Source organism: Pholcus phalangioides, unplaced genomic scaffold (genome assembly GCF_987345545.1).
Source record: "Pholcus phalangioides strain wild (caught in Gottingen) unplaced genomic scaffold, Ppha-v1.0 ptg000014l_1, whole genome shotgun sequence".
Classification (NCBI taxonomy): Eukaryota; Metazoa; Arthropoda; class Arachnida; order Araneae; family Pholcidae; genus Pholcus; species Pholcus phalangioides.
The window spans coordinates 9,248,291-9,272,596 of NW_028301607.1; the positions used below are offsets into that span (position 1 = coordinate 9,248,291).

The window sequence follows — 24,306 nt, forward strand, 5'->3', positions numbered from 1 at the left end:
TACATTACCATAACCATGATTAAAAATTTAGATGTTTATATCTTTCATTTTTAACATGTTTAATTTTTTTTTCCGTTGAATACATTTTAATCAGTGCAATTTCCAGTAGCCCTTTATAACCCATCCATTAACCATTTTTGCGCTAATCTTGCCATAATTGGCTATATTTTCGACTTTTGGCGATAGTTGCCACTGTTTCGTAATTTGGATCTATATTTACTTTATTTTTCTGGGAATCACCCCGTCAGCCTAGATATAGTGAAATTCTGCATATAAGTTTGTATTGTATTGTGTTTTTGTTTTGTATTTGTGTTTTTCAATGTGTCTTCTTCATTTACATGGATTAATGTTTCATTCAATTCTCGAAGCTGCTTCCTTACTGAACGCCATGGACAGGACGGCGGACCCGTGTGAAGATTTTTTCCAATATGCCTGCGGTACGTGGAACAAGAAACACACCATCCCAGAAGACCGCAGTAGTATTAGCACCTTCGAGGTTATGGCTGATGACCTGCAGGTGATCCTGAAAGGTCAGTATCTGCATGGTATTGGACGAATTATCGTTATTCCTTTCATGTTATCCTAACACGAATATTCAGATATACAGTCCACGCCACTTAATGTGATCACATCGGGAATCGGGAGTTTCTGATATTAATAACCGAATGATAACTACGACCGAAAAAATTTCGTTTGCAAGTACGGTGACCATGCACCCCTTTTGGTAGAACGGGACGTATGGTGAATGAGTAATTGTAAAATGGGACAACTGTTTTTCTTTCCTACGTAATTGGCTGCAAAGTGTTAAAGTATTCCGTTGTTTTTTTTTTTTTGCCATTGTGATGGTGAGGCGCTAGAATGAAACTGTCCGATACAATGTTCCTTCAACGTTTTTTAGTCCGTGAATTCCCTTTGGACCATATTTTTTCTTGTCCCCCTTCCCCCCCGTCTTATCCAGGACCCCCTACCCTCACCCAAGAGCGAAAACCTTTCTATAGAATTGAATTCAATCAAAAAACCAAATTTATAATGAATGAAAACTTTATAAATAAGATCGATTTCTGTAACCCTGGGCCAGGCACGGATCCCGATGTTGAAAGTCCCGATAACTATATCAATATTTTTTGCATTTTGAGCCGTTCTGTTCTTTGGAAAGTGAGTAACGCATTCCGGAAGATAACAATATCCACGCTTCCGAGAATTCTGTTTCTCTTGTTAAGTCGGTCTCGTAGTATCAATCACTTGCGAAAGTGCAGTCGGATCCCCAGATAAGTTGACATTGGTTCACTGCAAGAACCTGGAATTCCTTTATAACGAAATGTCGTCGTAACTAAGTGATTTCTCCGGTCTCTTGGAGTTCCTTATAACGGAATTACACGGTATTCTGAGCAGTGTCAAAAAAAAAAAAACCAAATTAAAGAGCAATTTCACTGCTCTCCAGAACTTTTGTGAAAGGAGGTTTTTATTATTTTTTTTGAAAATTAAAAACACACAGAGAAACACCATTAAAAAAAAAAAAAAACACCATGAAATTTGAAGAAGTGTTTTCACCCCTTAACGGATTTTTGGAAAATTTCTAAATTTTTTAAAATTGAATTTTAAAGCGTGAATCACGCATCTAGATGCTTATTGGCCAACACTGGTACCGAGTGCTTGGTATTATTGATGTAACCTCATTTCTTTCTGTCAACCAATCGCAAGGCGATTTTTTTTTCGGAGTAAGCTAGCTTGTAACGCCCAATAACAACAATGTTGTAGGAGGAAAAGAAGGGGGTGGGGCCTCATAAAATTTTGTGAGGTCAAGTCAGTGACCATGCCCACATACGGTCATATTGTAAATTAATCCGTTCGCTTTTACGGTCATTTACTCATACGGCCACTCACTTGGTCACTCATATGCTCATTCACTCATACTGCCACTCACCCTCGAACTTGGTCAGCCTTGCAGTCATTTACTCATACTTTCTTTCATTCCGAGCACAACTCGGGTCTATCGCCATCTATGGGCAATTTACTACGTAGTGAGTTGTGCTGGAAGTGTAAAGTGTGTGTACCTAACAGTCTGAGTGCGTACGTAGTGTTGTTTGATTTTTCAGTGCTCCCATCTATATTTCAGAAGTGAAATGTAATGATTGAATCACATTCACTCATACTGTCACTCACCCCTTGAACTTGGTCAGTCTTAGGGTCATTCAGTCATATGGTAACTAAAACAATCACTTAGTCACTCATGTGGGTGCCAGCGATGGGTTCCCACGGAAAGTTTCCTGAAAAAAAGTATCAATCCACGCACAACCCTATAGATAACATCTGTTTATGGCTCGCAAGCGATGGCAGATCGTTAATCCAACCCAAAGCCTTTCTGTCTTTCAAACCGAGCACAACTCCGGTCTATCGCCATGGGCAATTTACTACCTAGTGAGTAGTGCCGAAAGTGTTAGTTTTCGTACCTAACACTCCGTGTGTGTTGTGTCTGATTTTTCCGTGCTGACATCTTCCCAACTTCGAGGTGCGAATGCAAGCCGAGCTCCCCATTAAGAAGTCTCTTGAAACATTACTTTCACTCATAGAAAAATATGTGGTAGATGGCAGCACTATAACAAGCATTACACAGAAACAAGCTTTACGTTAGGTTCACAACACGGAGACGCACATTCGAATTCGTTAGAAGGTCCGCAGAGGAATACGGACGAAGTACGTGTGTGATTTAGTAGTAGCGCTGCCATCTATATCTCAGAAATGAAGTGAGATGATGATGATGTGGTGAATATTTGAACCGTTGTAAGAATATTTCTCTCTGTGGCAAGACTGTTTGACGGGGAAACCGATCGGTACGCATTCGCACCTCAAAGTTGGGCATCGCAGAAAACCAACTTACGCCGAACACCACTATGGGTCACGGTGGGGTTCGAACCCGGGTGACCGTTCGACCACTACAGCGACTCAGACCAAAGACTCAAAAATTTGTGAACCCCCCCGATGTGGCCTTATAACTAGTAAAACCCTAATGTAAAGTGACATAACTCATCGAATATATATTCAATTAATTAAATATAATGAAACAACTTTTTTTAAGCCTAATTAAAAATTATTACCAAATATCGATTTCGATCAACAGCAAGGCACGAAAAATACAAAAAAAATATGCGATTTCTTCGAAATTAATTAATTAATTAACGATGATCACAGCACAATCTCCAATTTTCCCGCAATCGGAGAAAAATGGACTAATTAAGATTTTTCCACGCAGCGCATCGCATTGCAATTATCATTATTATTTTCCCTTCGATGCGTTTCCTCCTCAAAATGCCGCCGAGATTTCTCTCGCGTAATTACACGATGTTTGCATTAATTGGAAAAAATAAGTAAATGTATATATTAAAACGTCGCAATTATTAACATTCTCTCGTTAAAGTGATATTAAATTGGTTTTTCATTTCTTTCTCCACTTTCCTACTTTTAATAGCGTGTGTGTTTGAGAGATTTGTCCCGAAAATTCGATTCCCTTTGATTGCTGTCCTTATTTCGTTTCATTTTAATGAATTAATATGAAATGATAGTTATGATGGAGCATTAAGATGTTCTTCAACGTGGTTTTTTGATTAATTTAGATTCATAAACTGCTTTTGTTACTTTGTTTAGGGGATGTTAGATAATTTTCTTGGATTACGTTTATTCGTGTTGAACTCAAACATTCAGGGCTTCTACTACTTTATCTTGTGCCGTCGGTGACGTGTTGCAGGATGGCGCCAAATTCACTCTCAATGCCGAAACACACTACACTGACGTGACGTGTGACACACGTCAGAAGGGTGGCCAGATGTTCCGGTTTTTCGCAATTGAATTCACTGGATTGAATTCAGCCTGGCCACGGCGGAGGGCTCACCCGAGAAAACAAGCCTAGGAGGGAAGACTCGCGGTCCAGGACTTGGCCTGACTACGACGAAGGCTCACCTAAGCCAACAAGCCAAAGAGGGAAGACGTGGACCTGGCCATGGTGGAGGGCTTACCCGAGAAAATAAGCCTAGGAGGGAAGACCCGTGGTCCAGGACTTGGCCTGGCTACGGCGGAAGGCTCATCAAATTTAGTGGTCTACACACTGAATATGTAGCAATGTCCCGCTGCTGTATAAATTCGCCTCACAACTTTTGCTATATATGCGCTGACGAGATATGTGGTTCCATTGACTCCTTCAGTGAAAAAGGCATATGTACTGCACTTTGGGTATCGCGTCGGAAACCATGATAAATCGTGGGGTCTCCACCTTTGTTGAATGACTTGTTCATCTAACCTGAATGCTTGGGCGGTTGGGAAAAATGTTTCCATGCGTTTTGGTGTACCCGGCGTTTGGCGTGAACCAACAAACCGTAACACTGATTGCTATTTCTGCATGGTGCTGTGCTTGAGGAAAGGAATTAATACGAAGAATAAAACGGATCGAGTATACTCTGTGATACCATCTGCCATTCGTCCAGTGGTCAATGGAGAAGAATTGCCAGTTCCCGACCTCCCCCCCCCCTCCCCCGCTAACATTCCGACAGTGATATGGAGGATGATCGAAGTGATCTTGATGCGTTAGAAAGTGTTCCACAAGCACCAGTGATGCAGATCCAACATTTCAGCCGAAAAGTACCTCCTGTAACGTACACCGAATCACACAATGTGAAATTCATGACCTGATTAGGAATTTAGAACTGCCAAAGAATAAAGCTGAACTCTTAGAGCAACTAGATTGCAGCAGTGCAATCTCCTGGCGGATACAGTTAGGGTATCCAATCTTCGCGACCGTCAAAAAAGAACTGTCAGAAGTTTTCAGCAGCGACGATGATCAGTTAGTATTTTGCAATGATGGTTGAAGGTTTGATGCTGAAACTGAACATTCCGAACAAAGCAGACGATTGGGGTTTGTTAATAGGTGCCTCAAAAACAAGCCCGAATGTTGCGCTATTGCATAATAGTAATGAAACGGTAAAAATCCCATGCGGGTATAATAAATTACAATCCACATAAGCAGTTACAATGTGGTGATTTCAAAATGATAGCAACTGTGTGCTTGGTCTACAACAGTTATTCCCAACGTGGAATCGCGTCGTAACGCCCCCTGGGGGGGGGATAGAATGTTCCAGGGAGCGGTAGAAGCTACGGGTATAACATAGGATCCTATGGGATAGATTGCGTTTGAGGGCGATGGGAGAAAAAAAAATTCTGAAGAAGGGGGCGATGGGACAAAAAAGGTTGGGAAACTACGGTCTACAAGGTGGGTACTACCAGCAGATTTCTACTGGATAATCCAGAGAGATGCTTCAGACTTTCCTCACAAGTGACAGGTAAAAAGACGGCGTGTATAAAATGGAAAATTTGTTCACTATTGTACCCTTATAGCGTTATATGTAAATGGTAAACAGTGAAATTACTCAAAAACCTAAGACAGGAGGCAATTTTAAGCTCAAATTTCGTGTTCAGTGACCCGTAATCTATAAAAGACGGATATCTTCACCTTTGTGAAGTTTTCACCAGACCAGACCAGAATGGAATTTTAAGCCGATTCCCATCCGTTTTTTGAGACGACTGTCGGCATACAAATTGGCCAGGAAGGAATATGAAGAGATGAAAAAGAAAGGTTAGCAAAAAAAGAGAAAAATTGACAAAATCGGTATGTCAGGATATCCAAATTTAAACCAAAGAGTTTCTGTCGCCACAACCATAGCATTCTAAAAAAGGTTCACAATATCAATCACAACCAGAATTTTCACCAGAATCACCAAAACACACTGCTCAAAAAGCAATCACACCATCAGGCAGAAAAAAAGAGGGAAAAAACTGCACATGTGTGTCTCAGCGCAACCCCCATGCAGTGTTTTTTCCCCTTTTTCTGTCGTGAAATTTTCGCAAACAGTGTTACATGAATTAGTGGTCCGTGTGGACAGTTTCAATTTCTCCCGACGTGTCGGAAAGATTGATGGCCCCTAACGAAAGGTGTCGCTAGGTTCTTTTCAGTGAGTTTCACAAGCATATGACAAAGAGAAAAAAACAAATAGTGATCATGTAAAAAATTGCGGCCCGCCCTAAGACCTCCAAAAATCCTCTTTCTTGGGGAAAATGGCATGATATAAAGATCACAAATATATGTCTTCAAAATTATCAGAAATTCATTCAAACGATAGACCGGCTCAAGAAGTTTACAAGAAGTTTAACAGTTACAGAGACCTTATAGTTGGGTGAGAGCGCTTTCGGAAACCTTACTTTGAATCGACTTGACTTTTGACATCCTTACTTTGAATGTTTTGCAGCTGATAAAAATCAAAAGAAAGCCTAGTTCATTATGTCCCGGATAATGTTTCTCACAGGCACCCGATTGCAATGCACGGAGCAATTTGGAGGACAACGCAGATTTATTTCGCAGAACAGCCACGTACACATATTTACAAGCAGCGATTTTGACCAAACACGCTAAAAACAGAGAGCGACACCTAAGGCCGGTATTACACTATAAAAGTTTTCTAAAAGTCCTTTTATAAAACTTGAAAAATTCAACCAATAAGGTTATCGGTTGCAATTGCTTGAATGTAACCTATGAGCTTTATTGGTTGAATTTTTCAAGTTTTATAAAAGGGATTTTATAAAACTTTTATAGTGTAATCCCGGCCTAACAAACAAAAGTTCTCTTCTTAACGTCTTAAAGAAAACTTAGCAAAACTCATAGTTCCGCCGTGGCGGCACCGCTGTATAAGAAAATTATACTCTTCCAGAACAATCTCGACGATTCTCGTGGGATCTTGACACTTCTCTTGGCACTGTGACCTCGCTAAATCATCGGAGCTGTCGCCAGACTTTGTCGTCAGTTTGGCGAGATTCAAAGAGAGATGCGTTAATGGTTATTTACAGGCGGAAATGTAATAATAATGAGTATTTACATAATTTTTTCGTTATAATTGAAAGGCATATAGTATTTTACATGGGATTTAATGATTTACATTGTGCCAAAGAAAATGTAAATAAAAGGTTTATTTATTTTTTAATTCCAGATCTTTTAGAAGAGCCAGCTAATAATCACGATAACAGTGCTACAATAAAAGCCAAGACGTTTTTCAAATCATGCATGTCTACTGGTGAGTATGAGTGTTAATCTATTGAGTGAGCTAAAAAGCCACTAAACTGAAATCTAATGGAAATTAAATAGAATAATGGTCCGATTAACGTGGTTTTGCATCAAAGTAAAGTTCAGTTCATGAGTTCCGATTTGTTTTAGCAACAAATCAGGATAAATTTTATCGAATGGCCATAACTTTCCCCCGTCATACGAATTACTGGAATTTTTTCAAAATTACCGTAAGGCTGCAAAAAAGATTCTCTCATTCTGGTAAAAATTATATTTCCAGCAAATGCTTTAACCAAAGTACGATAGACAAGATACTCTCTGCGGAGAAAGAGATGAAGCTACGGAGATTCGACATTTTCTTTCCTTTTGAGCCGGGTTTTCCCAGGAGCAGGTTTTCTGTTCCGCGCGCGTGCAACGTGAATCGCCCAGCGCGACACGCCGTCCACTCACCAATAAGAAAATCAATGTGGCTGTTTTCCGACAGCGCGCAACGCGGCTAACGACAGCACTTTACATCGGGCGTGATTGGCCGACTGCTTCTGGAGGAGCCAAACGTGTCGTGCGTCGCGCGTTTTGCCAATGTTCTTTCACTCTTGTGTGCTTTCTTGCCCTTCCCTTCAAACCGGAGCATGCAGACGACAGAGTAGCTGATGCCAAGGGCGTATACTGTAATATAGCCGCCTGATCTGATGCACCCCGCTTGAAAAACACAAACTCGTAGCGTAATTATGTAATACGTTTCTGTCGGCGTTAAATGGTCTAATTCGGTTAACGCGGCGCAAAAAAAACGGCTTAAAGCTAAATCCACACTCGCGGTGCTGCGTTGCGAAAAAACAGATATTTAGATGGAGCTCAACACAGATAGGAGGGGGGGGGGGTCTATGTGGACGGTAAGCATTGCAACATTGCTTACCCTTGCTCTCGTCGGAGCGCGATCCACTGAGAAGTCGGTATATGAAAGAAATTGGTCCATTCGTACACATTTTGTTTCGGCGGTGTTTTCTTTTCCCGACGCGCATAGCTGTCCAGTGCAATCGTCATTACTAGCGCCCTCTCGCGATAGCCCGAGTCGATAAGTTACTCGTCTAGAGTAGCAAAGAATTTTTACAGGTGTCGTGAGTTCGATACCGAGTTCGTCCTTGTCAGAAACTTCCCTGACGCGGGGTACAACAGATACGGTGACAACATGGCCACACACCCAGAAAAAAGATTGCGCAGGGAGTCCCATACCGATGTGTTAGCGAACCAACCTCTCTGTGAGTATAGAAAAGGGCTGCCGTTGTTCGAAATCGGCAGTTGTAGGGCCCTGGTCTAATAGCTCTCGCGTGCAGAAAATGGCCATGGTGAATGAAATAATGACCGTGACAAAAATTATCAAACATGGAACAAACTGTGCCTGGCTACTCAAACCTCGCTCTTTACGTAGTTGTTCTGTTTTGAACCGCCATGAGTTTTTGCGCGCTGCGGTGTCACTTAGCACAGCAGACCCGGCTCTAGAACATATATGAACTGTAATTGGGATCGATCATAGGCAGCCTACTAGCTCATCTAATAGTTCTTGATGACAACAGCCCCCCAGATGGCGACATATAGAGAGAAATATATGCTTTAAAGAAAGTAAATGTCAATCCTCTGTAGCTCAATTGTAGAGCAATCTCACGGACTGCGATAGGTTAATGATTCGATTCTCCGTAAAAAGGCATGTGAATTTTCTTTCCGAACTTCATCTCCGCTTGATATCCAGTCTGTCGTGCATTGTATGGATTGCGGAGAGAGAGACATTTCTGTTTAATTGCTTCAACACTCAGATTTGACTTAAGGCAGCTGCACACCACTCTGACGTCAATGACCAGAAGAGTATGCAAGCATGGGGGGTAACCAAAAGAGTGACTTAGAGATAAAGGAATATTTACAGGAGTGGGAGGCAAGCGCACAGGGCGGGAAATTCGAGGAATGAGTAGCTACACAAAAGAATATGCAAGCATATAAATGACCAAATGTATGACCTCCTCCTCCTAACGAACATGGCCCGCCGTCCTATTTCAACAAAGAGATATGAGCAGGTGGTCAAAGACTTGGATAAGGCTGGAAAAACTTAGTCGTGTCCCTCGATCCCGGACGAACAGCCGCCAACCCCGCCTCCCCTTTATTGCGTGTAAAAAATGCATGTTAGTCCACTCATCACTATTGGAATAGCCAAATGTACTACCGAGAGAGCGCGGGAACAGGTCAGTGAGCGACTAGAGTTTTTGCAAGCATGTGAATGACCGAAAGAATTAACTAGAGAAGGGGGTGGCCAACCAACACCTCCTAGAGATAGAAGGCCTCCACACGAGTTGCCATAGACGTCATTCAGACTACCTAGCGAGTTTGCCACATTTTGAAACACAGCAACCTATTTCGTTTCTTCTCATTTTGGCGTAGAATCTTCCTGATTGGCTCACAAATACCGCATAGTGATTGGATGTTGGGCATAGAAATCGCCAATTCTAAGCTCTATCATTTCTTTTCCTCACAACGATGATACTGGCACGAGAAGGGATTTTTTTCCCTCAATATTCTGAGAGAAAATGAACTACTTACTGACGTCACAAGCAGACTGCGGAGGCCTTCTATCTCTAGGAGGTGCTGAGCCAATCTTCTCCCAAGCAGTGCCACGATTAAAATTATTTAGTTATCTAGTTATTATCTAGCTATTTTTCGATGCGCGTGCACACTCCACGAGTTTTAACTCTCAGACCATACATCCCGTTTTTACGGGACATTACCATATTTTTCCTTCCTAAAAGAATATTTTCCGGCTTTCCTCTTGTTTTTTGCAATGTACATCTTGTCACTCTTTTGAACTCGAATGTATATCCCTCTGTATATTATGTCCAACTTCAAACAAGAACATTCCTGAAAGCAATCACTGAAATCAAGGACATATTCAAATCCGTTTACGGCCAATGAATCAATCGATTGAAACTTTTATTAAATTTGCTTTCACTGTTTTTTTCCCCCCCCCAAGAATTCATTCAAATCGGGGATTTCTTAATTCAAGGAGACCGAAAATGGGAAGGAAAAATATAAATCAATATATACCTTCAATTACTGCAAAGAAAAAATTTCGCACTTGAACGAAATTCAATTTCTGAAAGGGAAATTAAAGGAATGTGTATCTTTTTTCAATTAGAGCGAAAATTCAATTTGGACGCCATCGCGAAATCGAAATAAAGAATGTCTTAATAAAAGCAATTGAATCTTGAAATATACAATCAATTCTGAAGAAGTTGAAGAAAAAATTTCCTCTCTTTGAATCGAATGAATAAATTGAATGAAAACGGAAACAAGCAGAACCTAGTTAAGACGTTTCTCCTCGTTATGAAACACAAATAAATTTGTATAATGCTATTGTCTATTTGTACAGTGAGTACAGGGTGGCCAAAATTAAAGTGAAACTGTTCAAAGTCGTCTATAGTTTGATCTAACATCCAAAATAACTGGAAAGTTGACTAATAGAGGGTTATAGCACAGGGTGGTGAATTGGAGGAATGAGTGACCACCCAAAAGAATGCGCAAGCATGTCAAGCAAACCATGCTCATCTGTGACGTAATAAGAGTAGTCCGATAAGACTTCTGAGCAATTTCGCTACATTTTAAACAGCATTCTATTTCGTTTCTTCTTGTTTTGGAGCAGAATGTTCCGGGTTGGCTCATAAATACCGCACGATGATTGGATATAGGACATAGAAATTGCCAACAACGATTATATTAACACATGCAGCGAAATTTTCTCTCTGAATATTCTCAGTGAGGATGAACTACTTGCGTGACGTCCCGAGTAGCGTGCAGAGGCCTTCCATCTCTAGGAGGTGCTGATTCAGCACAGTATTTTCATGACATGAAAATTCTTCAATATTAGATAATATAAGTGTCATATTTGTAGACACAACACTAGGTTTACACTCAAACTGTTAGGTACACACACTAACACTTCTGCAACAACTCATTTGGCAGTGAATTGTCCATGGTTATATAGACCGGTGTGGTGCTCGGTTTGAACGTAAGTGTCATATTAGGAGGGAAAACCTCAATCCGACGTACTAACGATCGATTCTGTGTACTACACTCGGACCCCGTTATAGCATCTCTTGAAATCGCTCCAATCCCGCTTAACACCAGAAATTTCCAGTCAAATTTGCACGTGTTGGAATGTGCATGTACGTGTTGTGAACCTAACAAACGGTACAAATATCTAATCTTTACACTCACATCGCTTCTGAAATATAGGTGGCAACACCGAAAAATCAGACACAACACTAGATACGAACTCAGACTGTTAGGCACACACACACACACACTTACATATCCGAGACAACAAACTAGGTAGTAAATTATCCATGGCGATAGACCCTCTTGCGATTTTCACCCTCTCAACGTGGTTTGTGACACCATGTTCCATTGCAATTTTTGTTCCTCTTGATGTCTACTAACAACCCTCTGAGTTTGTCGGAACATTTACGGAACACCCTGCATAGTGCTATGAAAATTCTAGCTGAATGTCGTGAAAATTCAGAAAGATACACGTGATACAGTGACCAGTAATTTCGAAACTTGTTGAAAGTAACTGAATGATAAGGGATTTTTCGCAAATCATTGTACAATTATTTTCTGTTATTTGATTATTTCGAGAATAAGCCCACAACATTATGCGAATGGGCAGAGTAGAGTACTATCAACGGAAAATATAATCGAAATAGGAATTAACCGAATTAACGTAACCTATCATTCTGTTACTTTAAACAAGTTTCGAAATTACTGCTCCCGATATCGCGTATATTTTCCTGAACTTCCACGGCATTCACGTGGAATTATCATATAAGCTATCTGGCAATCAAAAAGAAAATATAATCAAGAAAATGGCAATCAAAAAGAAAATATAATCAAGAAAATGGCAATCAAAAAGAAAATATAAAATTTATATTCCTTGCGCATGCGCAATTAATAATCTATATATATAAAATTGATTTTCTGTCTGTGTGTCTGTGTGTTCTCTATACAAATCTACAATTTTAGATCGATCGTCGCCAAATTTTGCATATATACCAAATGGGACCCGACTTGAACGATAGGCTACTTTAAAATTTCGTCAGCCCAGGGCAAATGCCCAAAACGGGCAAAAAACTGTCCGGCAACAATGGTTTTTGGGCCTCAACAATCACTTTCCGAACGTTTACTTTGGTTACCGTGGTTCCCTAGCAATGCGTTTCAGACGTGTATATGCCTTCATAATGGTTTGCCACATTTTCAATATACTCTCAGTAATGAGGCTTTTTGAATAGACATCATAATCATCATCAGCATCGCTTTGAGTGTCAGGAAAAGGGTGATCCTCATAGAAATCAGTGCTAAAATTGTCGATTTTACTGTAGAAATGCGGAAATTAGTGGGATTTTCCGCCCCATCAACAATTTTAAAAATTGTATTGAATTCTAGATTTTTGAAATATTCAGTTCGCTTAGAGATATACGAAGCCCAGGAGATTAAATATGAAGTGATTAGCCAAACCTATACTTTTGAGTTGGATATTCGAGCAATATCATTGATTTCATTTATATCTTCTCAAGTATGAAAATTAATGTCTCCATATTGTCTCTTTTGATATTTATTTGCATAAATTCATGTGGGTTAGGATATTTTAAAATTAGTTATGAGCCCGTGAAAAGTGCATCGAAAAAATTCCACAGCTTTAACTAAGGATTTTTGGAAGCTGGAACAGACAGATGGATAACTTGAAGTTCAGGGGGGGGGTCGAAATACCTAGCGCCCCTTAAAAAAAGAAAAATATATATTCATTTCTACGTTTCTGTGTAAATCTATATTTGTTTATTTCATGAATTGCGCAGGTCGCCATATTGGTTAACTTGGACACGGTTTGTATGTCCCTCAAGAAAAAGAGAGGGAGATATCACGTGATCCAAAAAAGCCTCATTGAAGAAAATCCGGGCAGCGCCGGGTATTATAGCTAGTTATTAATATAAAAAAAACCGTATCTCATTGAATAATAATTTTTCACACTTGAGATTTCTATGCTGTATGTTTCATGTACAGCGTCATTTTCTTTGTAAATTTCGTGAAAGTTGGCTCAAAACTCTACGGTTTATAAGCAAAAAAAGAAAGTTACGATGAGAATTGGAATTTAAAAAATATATTTTTTCTCCCATACTGAGAGTTGGCCTCTGACTTTGACGCGCGAAGGGAGGGCTCATTTTACGAGGAGGGGAAACCGGGAGGGGGGACTCTCTAAAATAGCGCAAAAGACGCCAATGGAAAATGTCAACCCACGCCTTTTCCCTGCGAAGTTTCTACCGAAAGAAGATACCCATCGCGTGGCATTTCATGTCGTAGTCAAAGGCCAACTCAGCGCGGGTGTACAATATTTACTGCTTTGTCTGATACAGGGTTGATCACAAACATTTTCCCCTTATTTAATTTTTTATCGGTCTCCTAAATACACTCATAACTAAATTTTCACTGGAAATGGTGAGTACCAACATAAGGTATGTATATGACAGAAGATGTCTAAATTCCCAAGTGGACACACACTTTTGTCGGTACAGGATCTTCCTGAACCTCACGGTCCAAACTTTAAGGGAAGGTAAAACACGCATAGGAAGCATATTTTGTATAGCAATGTGGGGTCGGAAATGAAAAGTGTTGGCGGATAAATGCTGAAGAAATGAAAAGAGGTTTTTATTCACATTAATAATTACAGCAAGTTCTCAAATGTGCCACACCGACATCGAAACAAGCCTGGCAGTGACTAGCAAGTGATTGGCTACCCTTTCGAAGATACCAGGTGTTTCACGAGCAACAGCGAGTGAGTTTTTCAATGATTTCAGAGTTTTTCCCGCCACCACACATTTTGTTTCCGACCCCACATTGCTATATAAAAAAATGCTTCTTTATGTGTATTTTACCTTCCCATAAATTTTGGCCCATGATTTCAGGGGCACCCTGTATAGTGTATACTCCATTTTTAGTATCGTAATTTACCGTATCTTCATCGGTGAGATACGGTTTATACAAGTGTGAAAGTGTAATTTTTATTCTGTTATAAGAATACTGATTATGTTAGAATTAAAATCATCAAGTTTACCTACGGACTATTTGTACCATCGTCGCGATTATCTACATAAGGAAAATTGTACGATTACGGTGTCCGGTCCTTGTTCAATGTACCATCAACGCGGACTCTACGTTGAGAAACGCTGCTATAAAGGTATAACCAAAATTTTTATTTTAAAATATTCAGGGTGTATAAAGTTTCTGCGAGTTTTCGGAAACAAAATTGAGGGTTGAACTTGTTTTCACTGAAAAGCAGAAATGGTATTATTTGTCTTCTATGTATTATTTGTCTGTTTGCTTTCAGAGCAAATAGAAGAGATCGGTGATAAGCCGTTGCGAGAAGTTATACGAGGTCTCGGTGGATGGCCAGCCACGGACACCAACTGGAAGCCCCCAGAGACGCCGGTCGAACATCTGCTCGGGAAGTTGCGAGGTGATTACAACCAGGGCATCATCATCGAACAGTGGGTTGGACCGGATGACAAGAACTCATCCGTCAATGTCATCCAGGTGAGAGCGGTTAACGAGACTTGTCTCGGTTGCTGTTGTTGTTGTTCTTTTCTAATGGACTCTTTATCGCATGTCCTAGGAGGGAATAAATCGCTTTTACAAAGAAATATCTGCGTTAAATGTTTACTCCTGCAATTTTTTTCGAGCCGGGAGACGATACGTTAAATACAGGTTGTCCCATTAATTTGTCAACAGTTTAAAAATTCATGCGACTTGTGGAAAAAGTTATTCTCACGAAGTGGGAGGAAGATAGATAATCTTTAGTAAGGGAAAGAAATTAGTTCAAATTTTTGACGATGCAAAGCACTGTACGAAAGAAAATCACTGGAAATATGCTAATCGGTCATATAAAATGCAGGAAGTAGTATTAACCGCTCATTTCGGAATTTTCTTCTTACTGGCGCTCATGTACAGGGTGGGCAAAAAGTCCATAGAAACTTTAAAAATGAATAAAAACCGGAAAAATAACCGAGATAAAAAACGGTTTGCAGGGTTAGCTTCGCAAGGTCACGGGAATTTTTTACGCTGACGTACACGAGTCAAAGAAAAGATACGCAAATAACGAACAGAATGCCTCCAAATCGTTTATTACAGCAGTATGTGTTCCACGTGACCAACCACCTCCACAGGGGATAACACCTTGCAGGTGAGTCACAAATCCAAAAACGGCAGAATGCAGCAGGTCCGGATACACCTCTCAGCGGATCGCATCTTTCAGTCCCGACAGATTGGATGGACCAGATTGATACAGCCGGGATTTCAAATATCCCCATAGTGGCTGTTTTTGAGGGGGGGCTTTTTCCTATTTTGAAAAAATTTCCGTGACCTAGCGATGCTAACTATCACCTCCTAGAGATAGAAGGCCTCTGCACTATTTCCCATAAACGTCATTAAGACTACCTAGCAAGTTTGCCACATTTTGAAACACGGCATCCTATTTGTGGCTGCGGTAGCGCGATCGGTAGAGGCATGGCGTAAAATACATAGGAACAATCCTCGAACGGACTCGGTTCGAATCCGACCTGCATCAGATATTAGTGCTGTAGTGATGGGTTGGTAAGATATGGAATTAAAGATGGGAAGAGTTCAGGGTACATGGGTTCAAACCCACCCACCTATAGAAAATTATACTTTTTTAAAGTCATTCTTCCGCTTTTCCGAGGCTTAGTTCGTCCTGGACTGGAGTATGCTGTAAAGTTTTGGAGACCATACCTACAGAGGGACATAGACTTGGTTGAAGGGGTGCAGAGAAGAGCTACGCGTGTCCTTATTGGCACATGGAGCTTGAATTATGAAGACTCTTCATTTTTTGAATATACTGTATTTACATTGGATGAACGCAGGTGTCAAGAAGATAGGATCGAAGTGTTTAAAATTTTCAATGGGATGGATCATGAACTTTTAGTACACCGCCAATCGACTGCTTTTACAAGGGGACACCGGTATCGATTGGTGAGGGACAATGAAAGGTTATGGTATCGCAGGGAATTTTTCTCTAATAGGGTTGTTAATAAGTGGAATAGCTTACCCCCGGAGGTAGTAAATTGTAACACAATTGACACGTTTAAAAGGAAATACGATAAACATGTTGGGGTAAATCGAGATGCTATCCATACTTAGAATAAGACAACCATAAGTATTCTTTATGGGCATTGTATAATATTTTATCTTGTGTATATATTGTTTATAATTTTTGTTAATTGTATTTTTAATTGGGTTGCTGTATTTTTGAAATATATGGCATCCATATTTTTATGGGCATCTTTTTCTCAGCCACTTCGTTGGGCATTTTGTCTGTTGTGGCGTTGTATTTGTATTTCGTTTCTTCTTACTTTGGCGTAGAATCTTCCTGATTGGCTCACAAATACTGCATAGTGATTGGATGTGGGGCATAAAAATAACCAATTCTGATCCCGATCATTTCTTTTCCTCACAACGATGATACTGGCACGAGCAGGGAATTTTTCTCTCTGAATATTCTGAGGGGAAATGGACTACTTACTGACGTCACAAGCAGACTGCGCAGGCCTTCTATCTCTAAGAGGTGCTGTGCTAACCCTGCAAACCGTTTTTCATTTCGGTTACTTTTCCGGTTCTTATGAATTTTTAAAGTTCCTACCGACTTTTTGCCCACCATGTATATCGCGTCGTCACACATGTTATCAAGAAACTATAGCGGTTTAAGCAGAGTGGGGACTTGAATGAAGTGGGTAGGACTTTACTCTTGAAACCGTATCAAGCACTGTATGTAGAAGAGACCGGACTAGTTGGCACGCATACAACTTCTTTTCTACCTCAGTGAGCATTGAGTGCTAGTCTCGCCCATCGTCAAACAATCTGAGGGTGTTGCATCATCCATTGTATTTCAGTGGGACGGGAGCTCCCAGATAGAAAGGACAGCAAGTTTCTTGATTTCTTTGTCAGGAAAGTTTCTTTTTTTACTTTCTCTCATTCAGTGAAGGTCAAGAATATGTTGAAGCATTTTCAACAGTTGCGTAGGGTAGAGTGCTCAGTAACGATTGTATTCAAATGCTGAAATGTTTCATGAATTTTTTGTGGAGCGGGGAAGCAGCTATCTTATGTAAAGAGTCATGTTGGCGCAAGCTGGCACCCTAGCTGAGCTGCATGTTGGCGTAGAACAAGTGAGCAGATGTGAGCCAATCTCCCTCTCAAAAATTTTGCCACAGATAGCAACAGACCCCTACAACAACACAGTTATTCAATCATTACACACACTTCACTCATAGTTAGAAAAACCTGATGGCAGATGGCGACACTACACATAACAAGCATTAAACGGAAACAAACTTCGTCAGTTTCACAACACGCACATTGCAACGAGTATCGATTCGTTAGAAGTTTCGAAGAGGAATATGGATGAGGTGCATGTATGGTTTAGTGGCGGAGTACAAGTGTCATATGCATACATGCCAACATTGGCTTAAAGCTTGTCAGTAGTGATGAATGGTCAGCTTTGCCATTGGAGGAGGTACCCCTCCAGGACAACATAATTCGATAACAAATAATCACTCGAAAATTATTATTTTTTAGATTTCAATTGAAAGTTCACTAAATACAGCACCTCATTGGGACTGGAACCTATAAGGCTAAGGCCACAGAGAGCCCCTCTCATCCCCCGGAGCAGCTTTCTGACATCGCCGAGTCTTTTAATAATTCATGAATATTCAATGCAATCCCAACCTGCATACGCCCTTGTCGGCCGTATATACGGACATCTGGTGAACCTAGACCCCCCTCCCACATCCCCGTTTTCTTCCATCAGAGGTCCTCTACGGAACCTACGACGAAATTCTCTTTCTGACACAGTTCCGCGATGAAAGTAAAACCTGGTCCAGACCCGCCGAGCTGGACCACTCAAAAACCTGTTTTTAAGCCACAGCAAGTGACAGTTTTGACGGAAAACAGGTTTTTACGTGTTTGAGCATTGAGTAGAGCGGCGGGTTTAGACGCGGCTTTACAGATTGCCTTCAACGCTGAGACAAAACAGATCGGTTCCGAGTTTGTCTTCTCCCACATGCGTCTATGAATTAATTGTTACGGTAAAGAGATCGATGCGATTTTTAAAAAATAATAAAAAATGAGTAAAACCACCGCAAGAGAAACTGAGACCTGATTTTTGTAAACCTATTTCCGTAGTATTAACCGACAGAGTTTAAACTGCAATCACAGGTGAAAGGATTGGAGATCGACACGGATTGGGTCAATCCAGGATTTTTACCAATCCATGTCGATCTCTAATCCTTTAACCTGCGATTGTAGTTTAAACTCTTTCGGTGAATACGGCCATAAGAGTGTCTTCCGTAGCTCAGTAGTTTATTGCGGCCGTCCGTAGGGACTACGGACAATCCATAGCAGTTGGCAACTGTGCATATGCCAAATTAGCAATTTGGTTCAACCACAACAAAATTGTGCTAAAATTACAACCGCCACGCCATTTCGAGTGAGCAATCGATCTGCTTTCTTGCTGGACATGAACAAGTGAATGATGACTCCTTTGTTTTTATTTTTGTTTTTGGCAACTTTTCACACTCGTTTTCTTTTTCAAAATATTGAGTACTTAACATGCACACCATTTTCTCTTTTGCATTTTTGTATTGAAATGGAAATATTTTAATTTCTCTAACTACGTTTATTCGTCACATCCTATCAAGCATCATGTTATGAAAATTTACCCAGGGTTTGCGCTATCTGGGGTAAGTTAGCATAGTTGGAACAATTTTTGACAAATTGAGCGTATAATTTCAAGTGATATTTTCATTCTTAGTTTGTATCCAAGTATGTAGTTTTGTTATCCGCAACCTTGTCACATTTTCTGTAAGTATCACGGAAAAAAAAAAAAAAGAAACTAAAAACTATGCCTATTGGTCTTCCCTACTTTACACGTCAATGACTACTGATTGCTGTATATTTATCAATTTTCAGATCGATCAACCGATGTTCGGTCTTCCAAGCAGAGAATACTTCCTGAAGGACAGCAGCGAGAAGGAAAGGAAAGCCTACAGGAAGCTCATGATCGAAGTCGTGACGCTGTTCGGAGCGGACAGAGAAAACGCCGAACTTGAGATGGACGATGTCCTGGAGCTGGAGACCCGCCTAGCGAACGTAAGCCATACATTTCACACGCTTTCTTTGTTGGTGGGTTCGATTGATTGATGCCGACACCATCAATGACTCTTTCTTATATTTTCTTCAGATAAATTACTTCTGAGATATCTAAACTGAGAAGAGCAATAGTGTAGTACAATTTATGCCATGCAGGCTTTACAATGTATATTATGTTGGTTTTGCTTAGGTGTCGATCCCAGAACCAGACAGACAAGATACTGGTGCAATTTACAACAAGCTGAGCTTAAAGGATCTTTCGGATGCGGTTGTAGAGGTAATATTGGAACATATTCGAGTAATTATGGAATATGTTTTACTTGTCAAAATCCCAGAGATGCCTTATGCATTTTAACATAATTTATTTCACGGATGATTTATTACTCAGAATGATTGCAATGTTCAGCGATCTGTATGATTATGAATTTTTTTGCTTATTTTTCAGACAAATTATCTATCATGAGAGTGCATCTAAACTCAAAACACGCTGAAAACACTGTGTTTCGGAAGAATTGTTTAAGGATTCTTATCCTACGTGTTTTCATTTTTAATGAGCTTTTTCTCTTATAGCTTGACTGGATGTACTACCTGAATAGTTTCATGCCGACTAAAGTGGACGAGGAAGAGCCGATAGTGATCTACGCGCTCCCTTACCTCAAAGAAATGGGGCAGATATTGTCCCAGACGGACAGGAGGTGAGACAGTAATGCTTCGTGTCCATTGTGCAACAATACAGATCAATGTTGAAGACTATTCAAGCTATTTAATGTTGCACCGAAGGTTTTGACAATTAGAAATAATATATAGATAAAACACTTCCGGCACATTCAAGATATGCAGGATAGAAAAGCAACGTGAATAATCTGGAGGTTTTCCCTTCCACAGACGGAAAGCGTTGTGACCCTCCCTTACATCTTTAGAGACCGTTTGACCTGAATTTAGCACCAGTTCGTACAATGCAATTAATTTTATATGTAAAATTTATTTTTTCATCCTTAAAGTTTGCAATAGGGATTAAGGACTGGATTCTCGTTAAGAATAATATGCTACACTCCAAACATATTTAAAAATTTCAATTCCAAATCAATTTAAAAATTGATCATTTCGAAAAAGAAACGAGGTTCGTTCAAGTCTTTTGAAAGTCGCTCCTTTTTCATTTCTGATTGCATAGCTACAACTTTCTGACACATAATAAATCATCTTTGCATGTAAATATTAATGATTTACGACATGAATCAATGATATAGTATTACCCCCCCCCCTTTATTTGTTTTTTTTTTGCACCGTATCCAATTTACATGACATTCTTTACTTAATGAACTTAAAACTCATGAAGAAATTTCCCATTTCTCACTTTCTTCAGGACCATCCACAACTACGCCATCTGGCGTCTGGTGAAGCAGATGTTGCCGTTCCTGTACGGAGAGTACAGTCAGAAGCGTAAAGATTTCAACAAGATTCTGACTGGGGTGTCGCAGGAGAGATCCCGGTGGAGTCAATGCGTCGACCTCGTCAACAAAAGACTGGGCATGGCTGTCGGTGCGCTGTTCATCCGGGACAATTTCGATCCGGCCAGCAAAGTTATAGTAAGAGCATTAATTCCCCGTGTGTTTTATTCGGTGTTATCGAAATTTATCGCAAAATGTAACACTATCAGAAAGTTATGATTATTGCGATATTTCATCGAATAACCACAGAGAAAATATCTTTTCCCATGGCGTATTCGTTTCTTTTTTTTGTTTCAAGGCCCAAGAGATGATATCGAATCTCCGTGAAGCTTTCTATGAGCTTCTCGATGAGAACGACTGGATGGATAAAGATACGAGGCAGGTTGCGTGGGAAAAGGTAAACTTTTCATCACTCCATATGACAGTTTTCATGTTCTATGTTCTATGTATAACGCTTAGCCCGTTATGTACAGGCTTTTGGCAACACATTTCGACGATGTATTGTTGAGGTACCGGAGAATAAATATATCAAGCAAAAGCCGATGCTACCATCCCAAAATGAAACCAATAGGTTACCCATTAATTACAATTAAGGAGGAAAAGATAATATTGTCCTTGAGCTTGGATGAGAAAAAACAATTTACTTATTGTTTTTGCATCGTATTATGCTGAATATTATTCCGTAAAAGTCTCCATAGTCTTCATCTTATTGGTAGAGAGGACCCAGTTTTCGTCTCATTCGCATAAAGAGTTACTGGAACACAAAATGTTAAGAACCTCTGCTCTAGCCAGAAGCAAATTCTGTAGTTCTAGTAGCAAATCCGAGTAAACGAAGTTTCTTAGCCTGGAATTATACGGATTTATATAAATACAAATACAAATACAAATACAAATACAACGCCACAACAGGCAAAATGCCCAACGAGGTGGCTGATAAAAAGATGCCCATAAAAATATGGTTGTCATATGTTTCAAAGTGACTGTTCATAAAAAAAGGATTCCCCTTAACATCCTTTAGCGTGGACTCACCAATACGGAGGACCGCTACGCGGAGATATAGCAGCTGAACTGTTTTTCAGTACGCTTCACACCCCCTGTCTCCAGCCTAATATAGGTACAGCAGTATGTAAAGAAGAAAATATATTCCGCACTATTTTTTGCTTTTCCATTTTTAGGGAATCAAACAGTATTGTATTATACTGAGCCACTTGTTATCAAAGATGACCGTGCGATAATTGCATCACGTATTTTTGAGAATCACTCCAACGGGTGTACACAAGAAACATACGAAAAAAAATACTGATTAAATTCTGAGAAATCCGAATGAAAAGCGCGTACACACATAAACGTTGGCATAATCATCACACAAACTTTGGATGGATTGCATGAAATCGGATGGAATCATCAGCAAATGATTACGTTTATAGATCTTGATGTATAATATGGTTTCTTGGGTTCATACGTTTGGCAGCATTCCCGTAGAATACATATTTCTAAAAGGTTATTTGCTTTCTTAAAAATGGTTTCAATAAATCATTTGAATCCTTGTGCATTTTTGTGTTTTCCGGTTATTTCATTCAGGCAAATGCAATGACTGAAAGGATTGGTTATCCGGAGCTGTTGACGAATTCGGAAGAGCTCTCTGAAGAATACGACACGGTAAGTTGTAAAAGTTCTCCACTCGATTTTACCACCACATATTTGGGGTCGTAACTGATCCGATATGCGTGTGTGTCGTACCTTATTCCATGACATAATAATACAAAAGTACACCAGCCTTATAAAGTTGAGGTTGTAACAATAAAGTCAGAAAAAATCATAAAAATTCATTGACAAAAGTTATTTAATACGTTTCGGGTCAAATAAACCCGAAAAGTGCAGCATAGTTGACATTTCTATGAAACCAGGCACTTCAGAGATCATGCAAAAGATTGTAAGAGAAATTTTTCTGAAACCTGTTACTTTTATTCCATAGTTTTATCATTTGCTTCTCCATGAAATAGGTATACTCAAGCAAGTACTGAAATTCTAATTTGGAAACTTAATTTATATAACAATATTGTACAAATCAGGTGTTAGAAACATTATTTCCGACTCACTGCTCGTATGATCTTCAAGTTCAGGGACATATTCTCCGCTGTCTAATTCTTGCAAAATGTATATATTTTAAATTTTCACATGAGTAAGAACTTCGATTTGCTTGAAGAAGTAATTATTTAGAAAGTGAATGAATACCATTATTTTATAGTATATAGAGGAAAAAAACTGGTTTGTATATAAAATAGCATGTTATTTCAAAAACCCATACACAAATGAATAAGTGAAAAAATAATAAATAGCACCAACATTCTATTGAATTGAATTGAAAAATCAGTATTATATAGCAATAAACAATGTCCATTAGCTAAATGGTTTTCTATAATTCCCCGAAGTTATGTAAAAGATCTTTGCGAAACGTTTTCACAGAAAATCGTAGTAAATAGAAAGCTTTTCCACTCCCCTGCTTCTTCAACCATTCCTTTATAATACTTGAAAGTGTTTTCCAACATTTTTGCTTCGGCGGAACCTATTAAATGAAATTCAGGATCTATATAGGGAGTGCCAAAAGTGCAAGGAAAGGTTTGAGAGAACACCTATATATGAAGCTTGGAACATCGTCTAGAGCACTGATGGCCAACAAGATGGCCCGTGAAGTGATTTTGTGCGGCCCGCGACAAGATAAAAATACCATGAAAAAAATGAAATTTTTGAAATGAAATATTGGAACTATATTTGTTCCAACAGCAGATTTATCGATTAACAAACTGCTTACAAACTTCTTATTTCTAGTGACGAAATTAATTTAATCACTAACTAATTAATTCAATTAATAATGGAGCGGCTCATATACCGAAGTTGCACCTTTGATGAGGCCCGCAACGCTATAGCTGACCATTATGTTGGCTCGCCAGCGGAAAGAAGTTGGCCATCCCTGGGCTAAAGCATAGTTTCCCAACCATTTTTGTCCCATTACCCCCTTCTTCAGAAATTGTTTTCTCCCATCGCCCCCAACGCAATCTAACCCATAAGATCATATGTTATACACGCAGCTTCTACCGCCCACCGGAACATTCCATCTCCCTCCAGGGGGCGTTAACGCCTACTTTGGGAACTACTGGTCTAGAGCCATCTAGAACTATTTTGCCCTGTTATTCATTACTATATTTAACATTGAACATCATTTTATTTAACATGGGACTTCACTAATTGTTCATTACTATTTCACATTGAACCACACACATTAGTGAAGTCTCATGGACCCCCTGAGATTTCGTGGACCTCAGGTTGGGAAACCTCGTACTTAAAGGATGTTAAAAGGAAATCCAGATACACCCGCAAAAGTCTCAATAAAAAAATATATATATCCTGGAATTAATGTATAAAAGAAACTTTTAAAGCCTTTAAAGGTAATTTTCATTTTAGGGTGATATTGACCCGAACGTAACAAAGTAAAAAACGAAAATTATGAAAAACATC

At 39.6% G+C, this 24,306-nt stretch overlaps 1 protein-coding gene across 1 annotated transcript in view; it reads left to right on the forward strand.

Moving 5' to 3' along the window:
• The window catches only part of LOC149078101 (neprilysin-1-like), a 180,612-nt gene that overhangs the window by 135,006 nt on the left and 21,300 nt on the right, over positions 1-24,306 (forward strand). Inside the window, exons 4-12 of the mRNA XM_089241696.1 lie at positions 369-530; positions 7,026-7,109; positions 14,514-14,719; positions 19,163-19,342; positions 19,533-19,619; positions 19,913-20,037; positions 20,706-20,928; positions 21,089-21,187; positions 22,372-22,449. Coding sequence (XP_089097822.1) covers positions 369-530; positions 7,026-7,109; positions 14,514-14,719; positions 19,163-19,342; positions 19,533-19,619; positions 19,913-20,037; positions 20,706-20,928; positions 21,089-21,187; positions 22,372-22,449 — 1,244 coding nt within the window. The remainder of the gene's footprint in view (positions 1-368; positions 531-7,025; positions 7,110-14,513; positions 14,720-19,162; positions 19,343-19,532; positions 19,620-19,912; positions 20,038-20,705; positions 20,929-21,088; positions 21,188-22,371; positions 22,450-24,306) is intronic.